Below are 22,516 nucleotides of genomic sequence, written 5' to 3'. Positions count from 1 at the left end.
CTCCTTTCCTGTTTGGCCTATTTCTTTTAAAAAGGTTATACCCCTCTGTTTCTACATTCCAAGCATGAGACTCATCCCACCAGGTTTCAGTGAGGCCTATTATATCATATTTGCTTTGTTGTGCTAGGAGTTGAAGTTCATCTTGCTTATTTCCCATGCTCTGTGCATTAGTGTAGAGACATCTAAGCCCATGTGTTCCCTTTACTTGCTGCCTGTGCAAGTTCTTTTGTCTCCCACTTTTGGGTCCTTGCACTGTTTGCCTTGTTTCCTATGTGTCAGTTTGACTATTTTCTCCAGCCCTTTTGCCTACCAGAATACTGTCTCCCTCCCCCACATAACTCAGTTTAAATCTCTCCTGATCAAATTCTTGATCAAAATCATTGAGGGAAATGCAGTTCAACATTTGGAGGACTACACTTTGTCTAACTTTAGGTTAAGAGATAGTTCCTTTGCACCTACCACTGGAAGAGCTCTGTGGGTGAATTTGGGTTCAACACAAATTTAAATTGTTTTGGACGTCCCCCCCCCCCTTTATTTTAAAAAGATAATCTTCCAGTTTTGCACATTACTCATATAATTTAAGTTGTCTGCCTGCTCTGCTTTCCAAATCTACATGCTTGATCACAGAATTATCTAACTTGATGTGTTACCTTATAACACCAAAACAAATTCAGTGGTAATGAATACCTATTAGCTAGTCTGAATACTTCAACAAATGCTTCATATTTCTGTATCTTTTTGGCTTTAATTGGCATATTTATGAACTGATTTTGACCCAGTGTGATCTTTAGATTTAGGTTGACATCCTGAATATTTTTGGTGTAAGCTGGGGACCAACTGGCAAATGTTGGCATTTTGGCAGAAAATTGATCTTTTGGGCCCATTTTGCATGGAATGCTCTATGAAACAAATTTGAAGGATTGCAGGTGGTAGCAATTCAGAATTTTGCTTCATTCTGCTCATAAGTAAAATTGTCAACTTCAGCAAAGGCAGCACCTGGTAAATTTCCTAGTATTTGCATGAATTAGAAGGAAAGATCTTAAGGGCGGGATACAGACCGCCGCTTTGAGGCGGTCTCCCGCCGGCACCATTTGCTCCGCGCGGGAGCCGCAGCAGCCAAACCACGCGGCTCCCATAGGGAGCAAAAAAGAAGCTCCATTTTGCAGCTTCTTTTTGCGGCGCCTTTATGATGTCGCGAGGCGCCGCTGGTGCATTCGCGACGTCATAGGCGTCGCGACACGTCTGGATGCTATGCGTCCAGTACGTAAACATGGCAGCCCCCATGTGGAAGGGGTGCCGCTATGTTGTACGTATTCTATACATACTAGGGTTAGGGGGTGCGGAAGCACCGCCCCTTCCTAACCCTAGTACGTATAGAATACGTACTATATGGCGGTCTATATCCCGCCTTAGATTGTTTTTTTTTAATGCTGAGGAAAGCAAATTTTCCCATTTACAGTCTGAATTAGAATTTGAACCCAGATCTTGTGTGTCCTAAATCTGACACTTACCTGTCATCTGACACTGACTTTCCTGCAGCTCTTCCAGAGGTCTAATTTTGGAGGGGGCCAAACAAGGATGTTGCTCTACCAAAAATTAGCATGCCTCTTCCCAAATTAATTTTTTCTTCAGCCCCCAAATTTGTAGCACTGCAGCGGGTGAAATACTGCTGATCATACATACCCAGAGGTCTTATAAATGTGAGATGTGTTGGGGGCTGGAGAAGGGATTAATTATGAGTTTTATTTGAATTGTAAAGTGTTTTTTTCTTTTGATTTTGGTTGATTTGTACTGAATTATATTGTACTTTTTATTGCTGTAACCCACCCAGATTCTACATGATTGGGCGGGATATAAATAAATTATTATTATTATTATCATTATTATATTTGCAGTCCTGGCATTCGCTTGACAACTTTGTGTGTCCCTTTTGTTTGAATGCCTAAATTGAATTTCCAAATGCCCAACTGAAATTTTAAATTTCAGTGCAATGCTAGGAATTTGAGGACTGAAGGAAAATGCAATAGGGGGCTTAATTCTTACTTTGAGAGGAATGCTCTTGTTTTCCCTCTCCCTGATAAATCTCTGGACTTGTCTAAGAATGAATTAAGCAAAGTACAGTACTATATTTGTGGGGGGAATTCAACAGCTTCATTCAAAATCATGCAACTAATGTTTAATGCAAATAATATAAATGCATTTAGATCTTGACTGTATCATCCACAGACATACAGATCTGTCCCACTTCTAAGCATCTGGAATTGTTGGTTCTGGCTGGTTAGTATATGTGAATGGTATAAAATCGCTATGCAGTAATTCTATTTATAGAACAACATGAGTATGGAGGAGGCAGACCTAAGTTATAAAAATAATCTAGATAAAGTAAAAAGTTGTTTTTCACAGTTGTATGTTATAACTTGTGTAACAATTATGGAGGGAACTGGTACCAGCATGTGATTAAATTCAGGCTACCCTATCCCTCTAAAAATAAGGATATACATTTTAAAAATTAGGGAAGACTTTAAAGATACTGTGGACAAAACAGTGAAATTTTTGTTACCATTAAATAAAAATTGATGATATTTAGCATATGACCCCCATACACAAATTGTAGGTACATTCTCTAATAGCCATCCAAAAGAGAGCAAAACCAAATAGGAAAATGTCCATAAAAGTTGAGATTAGGCAAGAATATTGATAGAATGTTTCTGGGTGTTATAACCCCTTCATGGGGCTTGTCAGATCAGGAAATGTGGCCTATGGCAGAAGCAACAGGAGGATTTATAAGAAAAAAGAAAAACACAACACTCTTCATCCCTTTGTACCAATACACTGAGATCAAAAGTAATGCCAGTAGAAAATCTGAGAGGCCCTGAGAAAGAGGCAGATAAATGCAAGCCTCTTTCACAGGGGAAGGGTGCAGCTTGTGGCAATTGAATCATTTTGACACATTACTAATTTCAGCACAGCACTATCGCAAGAAACAGAACTTCACCCTCTGAAACTGTTAATCAAGCGGTAATCTCATAGCCTCCAACTGTTCAGATTTGGCAAGGACAGTCCTGATTGACGCTCTGTTGTCCCACTTTTTCAGTTATTTTAAAAATGCCCCAATTTTTCTCTCCTCCTCCATCTTTCCTCCATTGTCCTTAGCTTATTTCAGTTGCTGAAAACTGAGTTCAAAGTGCAGAAGTAGTTTGCACACAGATAACTCAGCCTAGGGCAGAGGAGAGAAAGGGAGGGAATCTTACCCATCCCTTTATGTCTGAGCTAAAGCAAACTACTGCAGCCTATCCTAGCTTGTATGTTTTTCTTCATTATAACTTTTGCCATCTTGATCACACTCTGATGTTGCTTAGTCAGAAACGTCCTGGTTTTCATCTGTGAAATGTTGGAAGGTATGCAATCCAGACTTTTGCACCCACAGTGCAACATGTTCATACTTCTTGAATAAACTGTACCAACCCAGTCATACCAGCTGGTGGGTTCCTTTCCCATTCGCTGCCTCCTCCTCAGTCTCAAAACATTTATGTGTAATTGTAGGTTTGTCAGATTACAGAAAGATATAGCACTCTTGAGAATTATTTTTTATCCTTTGCTTTAAGAAGTTTAAGCAGAAAATGCTAGAAGTACAAATACTAAAAGGGCCCTGGCAATGAAGTTGAGCTTTAATGATGTGTTAAAAAAATTTTTTTTTCACACACCATTACCCTACAGGTATCTAAAAGGCTCCCAAAGGCTCTGCTTGCATTCACTTTAGTTGTTTAAAATTCCTCTTTATACTTTGAAGTAGCACTGAAGTTGAACTCAGGGTCTGTTGTCTTTTGTGGAAGCTATATCAAAACCCATCAGGGATGGCTTTCCCCTTATTGAGTTTGTTGAACTGGTTGAAGTCTGTTATCGTGCAACTCTTGAATTTCTATTCTGAAAAAAGTGACTATCCTTTCTGTCTATTAAGGAACAGCCTTATGTGGTCAAATAAATTTGCAGATGCAAATAAGTATTGGGAGTTATGGGAAAAGAGGAAGTCAAAGGTTTTTTCCCTGCTTAAAGCCAGAGTTCCAGACTAATCTTACAAGACTTTCATCATCTTGGGTAAAAATAGTTAATTCTGTCTAAACTAGATGGGAAAGTGGGGTATAATCCAAAGCAAAATAAACTTGTCTTTGCCAAGTTTTCTGACAAACTTTTCAACTTTTGAATGACTGTATAACAGATTGCACATTGGATTTAAAAACAAATAAAAATATGATACTGAAGCTTTTAATTTCCTATTTCCTTGTCAGCTGTATGCTAATATCTTGATCCTTCTTTAAAACTACAAGCCAGTCTCTTGTTTGTTTGTTTTTTGAATGGCCTATCATATTCCTATTAAAACAAAGAAGTGGAGAGCTTTTCTTTTGGAGAATTTGAAAATGTCCAAAATGTTGTTATTGTTCTGGTGCCCGGAGCCTTATAGGCAAAAAAATAAAATAAAATAAAATAAATCAGAACAGGAAGAATTCTCTCTCAGCATAACTCTCAGTGGATTGCAATTTCAAAAACTTCATCCAAGTCTTTAGAGAGAAAAAACTGCTTTCTCTCCAGATTATGTTCCTTTGTACAATGAGTCTTGTCCTTGCAAATTTTGGCATCTTTGTCTGGTTTGCACGAAATGATATTTCTCTTGAATTAATGCATTCTTTTCCATGGCTGTTAGTGAAAGCTTAACCTATAATCTCCCATGCATACAGAAAGGGCAGGACTTTGTTTTTCCTCCTCCCTGTGAAGCAAAAGCTGGCCCAACCACCTGTTAGCATTACATCACTAGCTCCCAAGAACACAGTTGTACCAAAAACCCTCAAACAAAGTCACTCTTCTTGCATTGTTTGCACTCAAAGAGTTGATGTCATGCCGAGCTGATGTCATTGTATGTCTTTGTGTAAATGCCATGGAAACTGGGCAGGTGGAGAGACTGCTGATGTCATCTCCGATGGAGGTGTAAAAAGTTTTTAAGCTTCGGCATTTCTCTTTAGATTTTGTTCAACAATTCGTTAGAAAACAGTCTGGAAAATCATGCAACATGATAGGTGTTGGGGTAAAAGTGCCACACTTTTCTACACATGCTTTCACTGACACCCTTTCCTTAAATGCCTTCACTTTCAGTCATTGCTTCCTTATGAAGCAGATTTTTTTATTTTTTAAAACTGGAACTTTCCTTCCTTTCATCAGGAAATTTACATTTAATGGAACTTTCTTATCTCTTGTAAGGAAATTTAAAATCTTACCGTGAAATCTACATTGTTCACATTTTGATTTTTTTAAAAGGAGAGCAGTTACTAGTGCCATGTACTTTCTACCCATTGAGCCACCTGAAAAAATGTAGCACTTGGGAAATGAGGGAATTTTAAAATGCAGGCAAAATATGCCATGGAAAACAGAATGAAACGTACTTAAAAATACACTGAAATCAATCGTACTTATCAACAACTGTAGGGATTTATTGCCTCTTGATGTTTACCTTATAGGCCTTATGCTACTGGTGAGAATTTGGTTAATAAGTTTCACATTAAATCATAATGCCTGCCAGCACTGACCCTTACATTAGGCAGAGTGAGGTGATTGTCTCAGAAAAATGATTCTGCATGTGATGAAAGGAGAACCTAGAGGTCAAATATTTATTTATTTTCCATGTTCTTTTTACTACCAGAAATGGAAAGAGATTATTGCAGAGATTTTCTACTTTTTGTGTCAAAATGACTTTGCTTGGCTTTGGATGCTGTATACCTTGACTTGCATAGGTTGCGGGGACTGTTTTTTCTCAGACCACAAAATCTTGAGCTACTCCAGGTCCTCACAGTAATGGTGTTTGTCCATCTGTCTCAGGATTGTGGATGTGAAGCTATGGCTGCTATCTGTCCATTGTGTACTGCCACTATTGGCACTAAGATAGCAAGTGCAGATTAAAATATGTTTTCAAACAGTATGGCTACAGAGGGCAGTTCATTTTTGAGCAGCCTTGGTTGTGGCCACATTGCTTAGCAGAAACAGAGCCAAAGCCTTGATAGCAGTGCAGGTGTTTGTTTGATGCATTGTGAATATCTATTCTGGTTTTCTACAAGCACTGTGCTACTGGTGTTTCTGAAGACCCTTAAAAAAAACAAATCAATTTTGTTCTTTGCAGGTGGACTCAGCAGCTTCAAACAGAACCACGAAAACCTCTGTGATAATTCTCTCCAGCTCCAAGAGTGCCCAGAAGGTGGTGGAGGCAGCGGGAGTGGTGCCACCTCAGTGACCTGTACGCTACCTCAATCTGTCCCTACCACGCCAGACATTGAGAATGCCGAGCTCACCCCTATCTTGCCCTTCTTGTTCCTTGGCAATGAGCACGATGCTCAGGACTTGGAGAAGATGCAGCGGCTGAACATCGGCTACATCATCAACGTCACCACTCACCTCCCCCTTTATCATTACGAGAAAGGGTTATTCAACTACAAGCGACTCCCCGCTACAGACAGCAACAAGCAAAATCTCAGGCAGTATTTTGAAGAGGCTTTTGAATTCATTGGTAACTATCCTTGGCTTGCTGTCTTCTTCCCAAGTAAATTGCTGTAATTGCTGCTTTCATGGTTTGAATGTGTTTAGTTCTGGGATGATAAGCGTAGAACTGATTAGCTTTGCCCAAGGGCCAGAGCCACAGTAACCACCTTTTCTGTCTGAATATCTATGGGACTTTATTTGCCTGTGGCTGAGGGATGGGTGAGAAATTTTATTTCAGCTGCTTTTTGAAAGAAATTTACCAAATAAATGACTTCATATTTGAGATGGAAATAATTTGTTGGTTTTGTTTTGTTTTAAAAATCTGACTTGGGGAAAAATGTAATTGAGAAGGTTGTTTGTTCAGGCCCAAAATTTCAGATTTACCTCTTATAAGTCTAGCTTTGAATCCCTGAGAATTCAACCATGGCGGTGTTAAATTAGGGTCATTATCTCTTTTTTCCTGAGAGACTTCTCATTTAGCCAAGTAAAACATGGTTTGCCCCACACTGAAAACAGGTGTGCCCGTTAAATATGACCAATGCAAATGGGGGAGTCCAAATGTTTTTGCTCATTTTTGAAGAATTTACCACAGTTTGCAAGTTTATTCATATTTCGGACACACAGAACTTGAGATGTTAAAAAATACGTATGTGGTACAGGGAAATGCAACTAATAGATCGTCTTATCCCTAATTCTTGCATATATAATTTTTAAAGTGTCTTTTTGCACATTATGCAAGACAAACCACAATTTGCTAAAGAATTTATGCTTTTTAAAATTATTATTATTATTATTACATTCAATACACACTGGGAAGGGCCTTTTCTAAATGAAATATGTAATTGCTCATGCAATATAGAGTAACAAGTGTACAAGTTTGTTTGTGTATTGTTATAGTTAATTATTAATGCAGAAGGTATACTTGACATCACCTTGGCAAATGTATGTTTGTGCTGCAGATGTTCTCAAACACTTGTCACTTGCATTCACATACCCTCCAACTACCATTGTACCTCTGTCATGTTCATTAAAATAGTAGTACGTGTAACTGGGAAACACAAATTAGCTTTTATTTTGGTTTTAATATTATTGCTCTATATTCAGTATAGCATACAGTGTAGACCCTCCATATATTATTGGACTGTAGGTGTAGCCATCATAGTCAGTGGAGAAGGATGATGAGATTTGTAATCCCAACATCACTTGGAGGGCCACAGGTCCCTCATCACTGCATTTGCCCCATTTGCTGTGGGACTCCTATTTTAGTTATAATTTAAGATGAGGGTGAGCAGCCCTAAAGGGACCACCTCAGTCCACTCTCCAGTTTCTCAAGCTGCATTTTCAGATTCTGACCAAAGGTCTCTTCAGGATTTGTTTAAGTAAGGGCTTTGAGGGCTGAAATAGGATGTGGACCTTGGTTTTCTGAGAACTGTGCCCACTAGAAACTTTTGGGAGAGGCGCAGTTCTCTTGTTATCCTGTGAAATCCAGTGCTGGCTAGTGGTGTGTAGAAAAACAGTAACTTTTCCAAGCTCTGGTGGGTTCACTGGATGTGGTCCCTCCTCTGTCAGGCTTCCAGTGTAATAAAATCTGTGTTAATAAAATGTGTGTTCAGGTTGAATTGAGCTGACATAATGGTTGTGGGAAAGAGAATCCTACTCATTTTGTGTTGGTAGTGTTGAACTGCTCTGATTGAACCAATCAGATGTTTCTCCAATGGCATATTTACTTGGTTGAGTGCAGAGGAATTATAATGCATGTGATACTGAATCAGAATGAGTATGGAAGCAAATAGCTAGATAGAAATGGTGCATTGAGGTTTACACAACCTTAAGTTCATTCATGGGAAATGACCCCTCTAGTTTGTTTAAAAGTTTAGAACAAGGTGGGAAGATGAAGTTCTGGGCCATATATATCCCCAGGACTTGGTTTTGTAGCTCCTGAAACCTCACTAGACCCATGAAGCCTTCCAAATCCACATTTTTGGATGCAGTTTTTGGATGATATCCAAAAACCAGACTGGAAGGGGCCCTTAAATGTGTGAGAACAGACAAAACAAAGCACCACAAATCAAAACCCACCACAACCATCCCCACAACCTGATGTTTTCATCAGAGTCTCTCTCAAAATGGCAACATCATGTTACTTCTTGTCAACATTTTGAGAAGAACCCTGATGAAAAAGGAGGTACTTGGTCTACTGGGAACAAGTAAGGCCTGTGGGAGATCAGGGAGATAAATTGTCTCCCATGTCCATTCAATTATCTATCTCTGATTTAAAACATGTTCCGCCTGCTTTGTACAGTCAGCCCTCCATATCCACGGATTCTTTATCCACTGATTCAACCATCCACAGCTTGAATATATTCAAAAAATATATACACTCTAAAAAGCAAACCTTGATTTTGCCATTTTATATAAGAGACACCATTCTACTATGTCATTGTATTTTATGGCATCCACAGATTTTGGTATCCATGGGCATTCTGGAACCGCCCCCCAATGGATACCAAAGGTCTACTGTATAGTGGATATGTGATTGATGGTTTGGCATTCATATCATTAATGTATGCTTGCATCCTGAACAGTCTACCATTATATCGGTAGACAGAGTTGGTCTTGCCTTTTTCAAGCTTCTTTCCCTCTGTGAACATTGTTCCCCTGTGTACATTCTAAAACAGAAGTTGGATTACCCCTAGGGTTCATCTTGTACACTGTTGAGAGACTGGATTGTACTCTAAGGATTGTTTATTTATTGTTTGTTGTGTGAGGACAATGAGGTGGAAGGCAAAACCTTAAACCTTTTCTGAATAGTGCTTCACAGACTAGCTCTCAAAAACTTCCTGGGGCTCTATATTAGAGTGTCCACACCATTTTTCCTCCCTAAATTCAATTTCCTCATGCTGCCCCCTCACTTTGGTAACTATAGCCTATGGCTGTGCCTGCCAGCTTGATAAACAAATATTTCTTTGTCCTGACTTTTTACGAGGATAAATAGTCTTTAAGTAACTAAGTCAGAGCTTAGCTTTGCCCTAGAGACAGCATAAATTGGATCTGAAATTATCTGGGTTGCTTTAAACAGATTTTCTTCCATCTCGCAACCCAGAGGGTGGGGGTGAAGGTTGAAATGAGCACAGAAGGTCTCCGAGAAAGCAATAATGAAGTTCCAGAGAATAAATCAAAAGTAAAATCTGACTCTGAGAACACCCATGATGGATCAGACCAGAGGGCCAGTTAGTTCTGTACTCTGAAGGTTATTTAGTACAACACATAAAAATGTGCAATTCAAACATGAAAATTACTACTAGCAAGTGATTAGCTACTTGTGATTAGTGTTTTCCACAATAATGTAGATAAAATTACATTATGTTGTTGTAATTCAGGGGTGGGCAAAGTGCAGCCTTAGGGGTGGGCAATGTATAAGTGTGGGCAAAGTGCAGCATGTGGCCCCTGGAACCCCGAAGTGTGGCCTGAAGTGCCCCCTTTCAAACCCACAAGATTCCCCCCAAACAGTCTGGCTTGGGGATAACCCCCCCCCCCTCATATCCCAAAACTGCTCCTATTTATTTAGGAGTCAAACATGGATTGTTTGTACAGGCAAGGTGAAAAGAGGAGAGGAGAAATAATATAAAATACAGTTGTCCCTCCATATTCGCTAGGGTTAGGGGAACAAGACCCCCGTGAATATGGAAAAACCGCAGATAACAAAAACACTGTTTTTACCTGAGAGGACACCTCTCTAGGAATCTCTAGGTCCTCCAGTGCAACTCTGGTCAATGTCCAACGTACACTGACCAAAGAATGGCACTGGAGTAGCTACAAATGGTCTTTCAGTGCAACTTTTAGTTAAAGTTGACCACAGAGTTGCACTGGAGGACCTAGACAGTACATATTAATGAAATCCATGAATAATCAAATCCGCAAATATCAAAGCCGCAAATATGGAGGGATGACTGTACTTTTATTTGATATCAGCACAACCTTGTTATTAGTCACTTTCAAACTTTGACCACACACTGCTCTGTGTCATGAATTTTGAGTGCCTTATTACTAATTTGAAAATCTGGCAACTCTGCTCTCATCAGCCCTAATCAGCCACTGATGGAGAGATGAAGAAAATTGCAGTTCACACAATCTGGAGAGTCACAAGTTGCTACCCCAGTTTAATTTAAGCATTGAGTAAGTAATTCTTCTTCCCACACCAGAAGAGCTATGGATAGGAATTTGGAAAAGAGTAGGTTGGGAGAACTTTAATGTCTGCAGCATAGAGTAGATTTAATATTTCTGCCATCTTAATTTAGCCCATCTTGATTGTATTGACCATGTGACTCATCTCCTATTTTTCTTGTTAAAGCTGGTGCATACTTCCATAGAGGGCAGGGTGACCAGATGCCCTCCTTTTCCCAGATATGTCCTACATTTTAGCCTTCTGTCCAGGAGGAATTCTAAAATGTCCTCCATTTGGAACATGGTTAAGAAGCATTAATTTATATTAATATGAGTGTTTTCGGGGGTTTTTAATTTTGCAATGTTCTGCATTTTTCTTGATGTCCTACATTTTACAGTTCCTTGTCCTCTTTTGCAGTTAGGACATCTGCTCACCCTGATAGAGGGTATGTTTATATATGTGCATCTGTACCAGTACACACCCCTGAACTGGAGCACTCCACATTGCAACATTTTGCTGCAGATTCCATTTGTAACTTACACTGATTTTTAGATAATCTTATTATACAGTGAGTCTGTATTTTGTTGCAGAGGTTACATTCTTCATGGAGAATGTGCACTAACCATAGGCCACTGTGCACATTACCTAGACACTATGACTACTGTACAGAAACAGAATACATTATAATTGGTGTTTGTATATTGATCCATATGTAGAGTCTGTAAATGATACTGATACCATAACTATATATTCTTCTTCGTGGTCTCTGTAAAGCACACAAATGGGTTATTCTGTGCCTGCGCAGCATTTCCAGATCCTACTGGAATCGCTAGGGAAGGCTTTTTGGTGGTAACTCCGCCCACCCTCTATATAGGTAGAATGTCTTCCCACCCTTTCTCAATTCCTTTTGTCTGCCGCGTGAGCAGCTTAGGAACCTCGCTTAGAATCACTCCTTAGCTTTTGCTTTCGTTTCCTGCGTTTGCTCTGACTTCGTTTGGCTCTGACTACTCTTTGGATTGTGATTTGGACTTGGTTTTGGACTCTGACTAACAATAATACTCGGACTTGTTGACAAATCTCTCTCTTCATCCCTTGGCTTTGGTCTAAAGATGTCTGCACACTCTTTTAAAAAGTGCACTGAATGTGGGACAAATATCCCGGCACTAGAAGGACACTCCTTGTGCCTCTTCTGCCTGGGCAAGGGCCACGTCCTGCTTCCTGCCCTCACTGTATGGCCTTCACACTGCAGGCCAGGAAAAATAGAGAGATGCACCTTAGATCCATGCTCTATGTGCAAATTTTCAAGCCTCCCTCCACCTCTAGAGCCTCTGCCAAGGCTACTGCTGCCAAGGGCAAGCTCACGTCTTTGGCCTCAGGGGTCCCTGCCAAGGCTACTGCTGCCAAGGGCAAACCCTCTTCGGAAATTTCTGGGTCACCAACCCCAGACAAACGGAGGTTCATAGATCAGGATGTGGCTGGCCACCCATCCTCACCAAAGAGGAAGAAGTCCTCAGACTCCTCCATACCGGAGAAAAAGAAACACAAGTCTCAGGACAAGTCCAAAGACTCATCCCATCACTCCAGGAAAAAGGCCTGTCCCTGCTTGGACTCCAACCGCCGGTTCTGTACCAACGTGCCCGCCCAGCCTGTCGACACCGAACTGGCCTCAGTATCATGTGCCCAGCCAGCGCCTCAACCTCAGCTGTCTCCTCGTCCTGACTCCTGGGCCCTACCAGACACAGCCACCTTTCTGCATTCCTTGTCTGAACCCTACCAACTCTCAGAGGGTGAGGAGGAAGCCGCTCCTTTCACCCAAGTGGTGATACTGTACCATCTCTCTCAGACTTCAGAGGTCATTTGTTTTGAGGACGAACAGGACTATGACACATCCTCTGTCCTTGCTGAGCCCCCCAGATGGGATGTTGTTTTTGATCAAGCTACTGGCCCCATACAGACTGCCAAAATAAAGGTGCATCGGGTCACTTTGGAAGTATGCTGGCTAAATGAAGCACGTGTCCTAAGAGTCCGAAAGCTGCGCCAAAGCTGTGCTCCAGTCCTTAGAACTGGATTGTAGCTTTGGAGCGGCTTCCGGACTCTTAGGATGCATGCAACATTTAAACAGCACACCTCCAAAGTGAACCAAAGCAGTTTATTTTGGCATGTCTGTATGGGGGCTACAGGCACTTATTTTTTGCCTCTAGACCTTTCGGAAGTCTGTGGAGGCTGCTTTTTTCAACCTTGCAACCGACTGAACTTCTCTTGCCTCCTCCAAGGTCATCTGCTGCATCCTGTCCACTTTGATCTCGCCTCTCCTCGGCTTCCTGATTGGAACCAGTCCAACCCATACAGTCAACTTTTGCTTTCTCCTTGCAAGTGCGCCCCTTGTTGCTGGTACCGGTAACCACCCAGGCCCTATCGGCTCGCACTAGGACCAGGTCAGCTTCCGCTGAATCCGCAGACCACTCTGTCTTCGACTACACACATGCTCAGCAGTCTCAGTCTCTCACCTTTCTCGATGCCCCCTCTCCTTCGGATGACATTTTTTCTTTTTCAGAACAAATGATCCGGATGGTCAAAGCCCTGAACATTGAAGTTCTTCATGCAGACTCTCAAGCTCTTGACCCAATTGATGAGAGGGTTTGGGACAAGATCCCAACTCTGACCTCCATTGCATTCCTGCCATCTATGTCCAGAATTGCAAAGAGCTCTTGGCCCACTCTGTCCATGGCCCAACCTTCCACCAAGAAACTTGACAATTTGTACCATATCACACCCTTGGAAGAGATTTGGCTGTTTGAACATCCCTTCCTGAATTCGGCAATTGTGGAAGCCTCCCAGGTCTGTTCAGCCCCGAAGACATCTCTGACCCCCAATGACAAGGAGGATTGTAAGTTCGACACCATAGCACGGAAATCCTACACCTCTGCAGTCCTGGACCTCAAAATCCAGAACTACTCAGTGTGTATGGCTGCCTACCAACAGCAGCTTTGGGAGAAAGCACTTCTCTTGTATGAAGACCTCCCCGAGGACAAGAGATGGACAGCCATGGCCATCCATGCAGAAGCTCATGCACTGGCCTTACACCAGATTTCGGCGGCCCGACATCGGCTGACTGTACTTCTCAAAAACTCTCGGGCGCCTTGGCCCTCCGACATCACGCCTGGCTAAGATCTTCGGATCTATCACCCCAAGCCAAACAGGCCATCAAAGAGCTTCCCTTCAACACCACGGGACACTTCCATAAGGAAACTGATGAAAAGTTGGACTTCCAGAACAAAATGAAGAACACAGCCCATAAATACAGTATGTCTTCTTTCTTGACTTCTCACCCTCCTTTCTCTCAACGCCGTTTGGGATGGCAAAGACCTCCCTACCCCCCCCCCACCTCGGTAGATCCATCCAATCTTCGGACTACCAACAACAGCACTTTCCAGCGCCACTTCTGAAGCTCCCCAGCACACTTTGTTCTGTCAACTCCCATTGGGGACCGTCTGGCCCACTTCCACCACGCTTGGGCCTCCATAATATCTGACTCCTGGGTGTTTTCCATCATCTGTAGGGGTCATGCCCTGGAGCTTCAATCCCCTGCCCTAAGGGGTATCATTCTCACCATTCCCCCCTCAGACACCCTTCACGACGAAGTGCGCTCTTTGATTCAAAAAGGGGCCATCGAGCCCATCCCGGACCCGACATTGCCTTTTCTCCAGATATTTCATTGTCTCTAAAGCCACAGGCGGCCTCTGTCCCATCCTGGACTTGCATTTTCTCAACTCTTTCATTGCCTATAAGTATTTCCGTATGGTAACCTTGGCCTCCATCTTGCCTCTCCAGCAGGAGTCAGACTGGTTCGCCACCTTGGATCTTCGGGGTGCTTATTTCCACATCAGCATCCGAGAGGACCATCAGGACCTTCTTGCCTTCTCTGTTGGCCCCAACAATTTTCGGTACTGAGTACTGCCTTTTGGACTTTCCACTGCACTGAGAGTTTTCACAAAGTGCATGGCGATCGTAGCTGCATACCTCCGCCAACAAAACATCATTGTCTTTCCTTACCTCAATGACTGGTTGTTCGTGGCCCTGTCCAGGCAGATGTTCCTCTCCCATCTCAAGTCGGCACTTTCTCTCCTTCACCACTTGGGACTCATGGTCAACAGAGAAAAGTCCACCCTCTGCCCAAACCAGCGGGTGCGCTTCATAGGGGCCACCTTGGACTCCACGACCTGCAGAGCATACCTTCCTCACAACAGGTTCCTCAACCTCAGGTCTGCAATTCAACGCTGCCTTGCCTTCAGGCACATTACGACGCGAACAGCTCAGGTCGCCCTCAGCCATATGGCATCCATGACATATGTCATGCTGTGGCCCTGTCTCCGCATGCGTCCCTTCCAGTCATGGCTCCTCTCAGTCTTCAACCCTGCCTTCGACGATCCACGGAGGTGGATCACCATTGCAAGGTCAGTCGCCCACTCTCTCCGCTGTTGGCTCAATCCACGCAATGTCTTGGTGGGCATCCCCTTTGTACTGCCACAGCCTCAGACTTCACTGACCACTGATGCCTGTAACACGGGCTGGGGAGCCCATTTCGACGACCTCTCTGTCCACGGGAGATGGTCTCCAAAAGAAGCCAACTCCACATCAACGTGCTCGAGATGCTAGCGGTACAGAAGACACTGAAGGTCTTCGAACTCTCCCTGTGAAACGAGGTCATCCTCCTCCTCACGGACAACATGACTGTGATGTATTATATCAACAAGCAGGGCGTTACCAGGTCGGCCACCCTTCTTGGCCTCACCCTTCAAATTTGAAACTGGTACATCTGAAAATGGATCATCTTGCAAGTCATACGTCTCCCTGGAGAGGAGAACAAGCTTGCAGACAAACTGAGTAGGGCTCCAGTCTCTTGTTACAAGTGGCAACTGAATCCTCAAATTGCCCTCCACCTCTTCTCTCTTTGGGGAACCCCAGACATCAACCTTTTTGCCTCTCATCTCAACACTCACTGCAACCACTTCTGCTTCAGGATCTATGTTCTATGCCTTCCCCCCATTTCCTCTCATCACCAGAGTGATAGCAAAGCTGCGCACCGACATATCGGACGCGATCCTGATCACTCCTTGGTGGCCAAGAAAGGTGTGGCTCGTTTCCCCGCCATCTCTCCAACAACCAATTCTGGCCTCTGCCGCTCCATCCCGACCTCCTGACCCTTCACGACGGTCGGGTTCGCCACTCCGATGTGGACACTCTCCATCTAGTGGCGTGGAGGATTCGGCCCTGACTCGACTCTAAGTATCGGTCTGAGAAATCATCCTGGCTTCCCAAAAGTCTTCCACTCAGTGCTCCTATGCCCTTAAATGGGCTAAATTTTTGACTTTCCTGTCCTCAACGGGACTCACCTCTTCGGAAGTGAATGTCTCCGTTGTCCTGGACTTCCTCCATCACCTCTCAGCATCTGGATTCATCCTTAAAATGCTACCTTGCAGCCATCTGTGCCCCCTACCAATTCTTCGGCTGGCCATCCTTCTTCACTGACCCACTCGTGAAGAATTTTTTCAGAGGCCTTGCCAACCTAAGACCACCAGCAGTGATCCCGATCCTGGCTTGGGACCTCCAGCTTGTCTTAGCAGCACTCGCTACCTCATCTTTTGAACCTCTGGCTTCCTGTGACCTCAGGATTCTCACCTGGAAGACAGCTTTCTTGGTAGCCATCATAGCACGCCGGCCCAGTGAACTCTATGCCCTCTGTACAGACTCTCCATATTTGAAATCTTTTAAGGACAAGATTGTCCTCTGCCCGGACCTTTCCTTTCTGCCAAAGGTTGTGTCCACCTTTCATCTCAGTCAAGACATCATTCTCCCAACGCTAGCCCCGAACCCGACCATCAACATCGAGCGCCGGCTCCACTTGCTTGATGTCAGGTGGGCGCTAACCTTCTATCTCGATAGGACTTCATCCTCTTGTCATTCTCCCAGACTTTTCATCTGCTATTCCAACCCCGAATGGGGCTTCCAGTCACACCTCAACGTTTCTCTAAATGGGCGACTTCCACAACCCTCCTCTCCTATGAGATTTTTGGAAAGACTCCGCCTGCTCGAATTCGAGCCCATTCCACCAGGGCAGTAGCTTCATCTTCAGCCTTCATCTCCAATAATTCCCTTGGAGGACATTTGCAAGGCTGCGGTTTGGTCACAACTTCTGACCTTTATCAACCACTACAGACTTGATACCAGACACCGACGTGAAGCAGCCCTTGGCAGAGCTGTTTTCCTTTCCGGCATGCATTAAGGCTAGTTGGCACCTGTCAAATAACTGACAATCACACTGTTTTTCTGGTTTAATATTTATTTATTACCAGGACACTCCCTCCTCCACAGAGGAACAAGCTTGCCAGTGTAACCGATTTCTGTCCTTGGCAGAGACCATGAAGAAGGAGGACAGGTTGTTTACCTGTAACTGTAGTTCTTTGAGTGGTCATCTGCGAATCCACACAAATCCTGCCCATCCTCCCCTCTGTCGTATCCTTCTCTCTTCCTTGTCTGCTCTTATGGCGGACCTTTTTGGAACTGAGAAAGGGCAGGAAGTTGCCCTGTCTACATAGAGGGTGGGCGCAGCTACTGCCAAAAAGTCTTCCCTAGCAATTCCAGTAGGATCCGGAAATGCTGTGCAAGCACAGAATAACCCATTTGTGTGGATTCGCAGATGACCACTCGAAGAACTACAGTTACAGGTAAGCAACCTGTCCTTCCATAAACTTTCTGGTCAGAATGCCACTTGAATAGCCAATGTGTACTCTGGCTAGTATGTATAGTTATAACATCTCACATCACTCAGAGATGGTGCATACAGACTTGAGAGCATGCAAAATCTGTTGAAGTTCATTTGTGAACACTTTCTATGATGTTTAGTAAAGGGGCCAAATAGTTGATGTTATTATACATATTAAATTCAAGGGGTTTGTTTTAGTATAAAAGATATAAACCACATGCATACATAATATACATTTCCCTTGTCAGTGACAATTTTATAATGTACAGGAATTGTCAGTCTAGAAATGGAGGATAGGTGTGAATGGATTCTTGATCACCAGGAAAACTAGGCAAGATTATAGAATTTCTCAAAGGAAAATCAGAGAGCTTGAGGAGACTGAAATGTAAAGCAGGGTTGCTGGTTTCTACATAATGGCAAACCAAAAAGTGGGGGGAAAGAAACTGAATCATGGTTTATTCCTCTTCCTGGCTTCCTGGCCACGTGAAAGAGAAGAGAATTATGCAAAGTACTTTGAAAAGTATTGGATTTTTTTTTAAAGTATGTTTTTTCAAGCTCTGACCAGAGTGGGCAACTGTAGTCTATAAATTTGCCTAAGTTCTCCAAATGTTTTTGGAGTGTGATAACCAGCAGCCCTATCCAGCAGAATCACTGGTGTGATATTATGGAATTTGCAACATCTAACAACATCTGGAAGGCCACAGTTGCTCACCCCTGCACTAAATTACAGCCCAATGTTATGTGTGAGCCAGAATTCCCTTGTCCCTCTTCATCCCTCTAAATTAGGCATTTTGTGGGATGCTACATTGTGAGGTTATGCCTTTAAGTGAATGTTCAAACCTCTTTTCTGTTCTTTTCAGAGGAAGCTCACCAGTGTGGGAAAGGTCTCCTTATCCACTGCCAGGCTGGCGTCTCCCGCTCTGCCACCATAGTCATTGCTTACCTTATGAAGCACACACGGATGACCATGACTGATGCCTATAAGTTTGTGAAAGGCAAGCGACCAATCATTTCTCCTAATCTTAATTTCATGGGGCAGTTACTGGAGTTTGAAGAAGATCTGAACAATGGAGTCACACCCCGAATCCTTACACCAAAGCTAATTGGGGTTGAGACTGTTGTGTGATGGTAAAGAAGCATGTGAGAGACTATCATATTTTTGACACAAATTGGGAGACTGGTGTGGTTGGGGTTTTTGTAGCTTTATTGGGGAGGGATTGTTTTAAGTCAAACTCTAGATGACAACCTTTTTGAAGGAAAGGTTATAAAAATAGAAGGACTTCACACATGTTGAAGCGAATGCTATTGTCAGTCCATTTTGGGGGGGAAATGGAAGAAGAGATGCTTAAAAAGAAAATCAGTTTTTGAAATCTACATGTGTGTGAGAGAAAAAGTGGACACTATATATTTTTATTTCCTTTTTGGTGATTCAGCTACTTGTAGAGATTATGACTAAGTAGTCTGTGCGGGTTCATAGACCGAAAACAGTTATGTTTTTTAAAAAAACACAACCAGCCAAAATAAAAGCAAAAAGACAACAAAATCCATAGGCCTTGAGACTGCAAAGGCTTTGCTAAAGAGAACCTAAGCAAAACGCTTGCTGGTGCAAAGAAGGTCAGAGCAGCTTAAACTATCTGCAAATCACTTTCTCACCCTCCTGACTAGAGAAAATCTTTTTATTTGCTGTGTTTCATCTTCCAGTACTGTTTTTTCTATTTGGGGATAAGGGTGGAATAGGAATTTTAACACCAAGGGACTTGACTATTTTATGCCATATGCCTTTACTGGCTTCTTGTGCAATAATAGTTTGAAGGATGGGAAGAGTTCTTTATTTTGAGTATTGAAACCAGTTACAGCTGGCTGCCTAATAATAATAATAATAATAATAATAATAATATAATTTTAAAATAATGCAAAGGTGGCTGGCTTGATTTAGAAGTAGGAATACAACAAAAGCAATTATTTTTCCCTTTTTGATTCTGATTATAGTGCCATAAACCTTGTTACATATGTATATCAGAATGTACAAAGATTTTAAAAAAACAAGCAAAATTTATTTAAAATATTTTTTCGCACAAAATACTGGTGTGTTTCTGTTCATGTAAAAGAAAGTTGATTATAAAATGAAAACTGTTTTAGAAAATGTGTGTGTGTTTGTGTGTCCTTTTTCTTAATTTCTTTAATGAAAGCCACTGACTAGTTATGGTTTTCATTTGCCATATATAGAAATAGGTTTGGAGAGCTTGATGCCAGCCAAAGTCTGATAATTTACCCATGTTATTGTTCCATGCAGCTCTGTTTTCGATGCACCATGGGTAGCCCAGGTTAGGCACAACTGCCTTGGTTCCACTAAGCCATGGTTTATTAAAGTAAAATCAAGTGTTCTATACACATGCTTTCTCCTCCCTTTCTCTTTCACACCAGGGACCCATTTACTTTACACGATTATAACATTATGATTCCACCTTAACTGTTGTGGCTACATTCTGTAGAATCTGGGATTCTGTAGTATAAGGCGATTTAATTCTCTTGCCAAGAATTTTGAATATCCCTTCCTAAGTGACAAATTCCAGGATTCCATAGAATGGAACAATGGCAATTAATGTGGAATCACAACACCATAATTGTATTATGTGAAACAGCCCCTGAATTCAGTACCTCTGGCACTTCTAAATCACAGTTTCATAGTTCAGATGTAACAGAAAACTATGGTTTGAGAAAACTCAGAAATACAGAAGAGGGACAAAAAGATTTGAGAAGAAATTGGAGATAGAATTGGTGTGGAAACATTTCTCATTCATAAGGCAAAATCCAGTTGTTAGTGCCACCTCAATGGATCAGTTGTTTAAGTTGAACTTAACAGAACTATTTACTCAGCAAATTCCCATTGATTCATTGGGTCACTTGTAGTTAGGACAAACAGTGTAATTCAAGCTCTGGCCTGACTTAATTAGATAATGAGTTTGCCTCAGCTGGGCCTATGGTTTCTGGGCAACTGGTTAGTATATGTGCAGGATTAGCACACCAGAAGCATGTACATCTGGCTAGGACAGTATAGGTAAAACTACACATATCTGGCCAGATGTACATAAGAGCATTTAATCAAAATGGCAGCTGCATAGTACATTGGTGAGTTCTTAACTCATGGTTTTTCCAAAAGGCCCTTTCGTGCTATGCAGTTCCAACATCCCATGGAATTCTGGGCTTTGTAGTTTGTTAAGGTACTACTAATCTCTGAGAATTCTAAGTGACCCTCCCTGCACTGCAGATCCCATGTTGCCATGGCAGTTCAAGTGTAATCATAGCACTATGTTTGTGAAGTGAGACATACTATTTTGTGGTACCATACTGTACCTTTGTATCTGATTTTTGGATGACGGTCAAACTTGTGCCCTCCTTCTTCTCTAGCTAAAATTTATTTCACAGTTGATCAATTCAAACACTTCCCAAATAGCTGCCTTTTTATGGTGTGCAAATGCAGAGCAAAATAGTGGTAATAAGGTGTTGGGGAAAATTATTAGTTACCGAAGTGTATATCTACATAGGGCTTTTTGCCAGAGCTTTCTCATACCTGCAAAGTGCATGCAGTGGTCCCTGCTACTTTATCTAGTTGAAACTGCAGTGTGAATGGTGTAGTCCATATGTTGTAAAAAAAATCACAACACAGTTTTTGGAGTATTGTTTCCCATATTTCCATTTCAGTATTAAACCATGAACCAGCAACACAAGAATGGGATGTTCAGATTTTCTGTTAGCCAGCTGCCTGATAACCAGTTGCAGTTTCACAACAGTTGCAGCATATCATATTTTTAAAAGAACTTGGGTTTGCTGAATTCACAAAACACCCTACTAGAGTCTTGTGTGATATAATAGTTTCATTGCATCAGGAGGCCAGGGTTTGAATCCCTGCTTGGCCTTGGAAACCCACAGGGTGATCTTGGGCAAGTCATACTCTCTCAGACTCAGAGAAAGGCAATGGCAAATCCCCTCTGAACAAATTTTGTCAAGAAACCCCATGTTAGATTTATCTTGGGGTCACCATAAGTTGAAAATGACTTCAGGCATGGAACAAGAACTAACTGGAGAGGCAGAAGTACAGAAATATAATGAAAGTATCTGTCATGTGATCTGGTAAGAACCCACTGCAGACTCTCCCTTTCTGGATTCCCTGGTACTGATTTATTGTTAAGCAAGTTAATGCCAATATTGAAATGGTACCTATAAGTGTTTCCTTTGAGAAATGCCCATTTGGCCTTGAGGTCCTTTCACTTTTAAATACGTAGTATTGGTGTTTGCCTTAACTTACCTATTAATCATGGTGGTTTTTTTTAAAAAAAAAATGGTCAAGGTCATGCCAGTGTGTGAAATCCACATAAACTCAACAATTATCACTAATCCCATCCCTCCTTTTAGATGCACTAACCTTTTTCAAACACCCTTTGAAAGCTCCCATCTTTTAGTTTAATCTTGCCATGTGGCAGTCCAAACCTTGGGCACAATGAATTGTAAAGCTCCACTGAAATGAAGGGAAACTGCATAACAACGTTCCTTTTAATGGTGAGTTTCCAGGAGAACATGCTGGTGAATTGTGCCTTTGATTAGTATGAATTTGGAACAAATCAAGGAAAGCTGGAAATGACTGTAGGATGCTTCATAGCTGTAGGGAGGGTGTTGTGTTTTCCTTTCAGATCAAAATCTATATAGACTGAACAAAGTACAGGTTGAATCTCCTTTGTCTGAAATGCTTGGGACCAGAAGTACTCTGAATTTTGGATTATTATTTTTTTGGATTTTGGAATACTTGCATATACATAATGAGATATCTTGGAGATGGGACCCAGGTCTAAACATGAAATTCATTTATGTTTTGTATACACCTTATGCACATAGCCTGAAGGTAATTTTATACATAATATTTTTAATAATTTTGTGCATGAAACAAAATCTGTGTACACTAAACCATCCGAAAGCAAAGGTGTCACTATCTGAGCCAGGCATGTGAAGAATTTTGATTTTTGGAGTATTTTGGAGTTCTGAATAAGGGATACTCAACCTGTATAGTAAGATGT

The 22,516-nt window shown here is 42.0% G+C and overlaps 1 protein-coding gene across 1 annotated transcript in view; it reads left to right on the top strand.

Moving 5' to 3' along the window:
- DUSP10 (dual specificity phosphatase 10) overlaps positions 1 to 22,280 on the top strand; it is a 70,336-nt gene extending 48,056 nt beyond the window's left edge. Inside the window, exons 3-4 of the mRNA XM_042445720.1 lie at positions 6,164 to 6,547; positions 18,308 to 22,280. Coding sequence (XP_042301654.1) covers positions 6,164 to 6,547; positions 18,308 to 18,573 — 650 coding nt within the window. The 3' untranslated portion in view covers positions 18,574 to 22,280. The remainder of the gene's footprint in view (positions 1 to 6,163; positions 6,548 to 18,307) is intronic.
- The last annotated feature ends 236 nt before the right edge of the window (positions 22,281 to 22,516 follow it).

This window comes from Sceloporus undulatus, chromosome 1, assembly GCF_019175285.1.
Source record: "Sceloporus undulatus isolate JIND9_A2432 ecotype Alabama chromosome 1, SceUnd_v1.1, whole genome shotgun sequence".
Taxonomy (NCBI): domain Eukaryota; kingdom Metazoa; phylum Chordata; class Lepidosauria; order Squamata; family Phrynosomatidae; genus Sceloporus; species Sceloporus undulatus.
The sequence above is the reverse complement of the archived record's forward strand: the minus strand, read 5'-3'. Positions and strand labels throughout refer to the sequence as shown.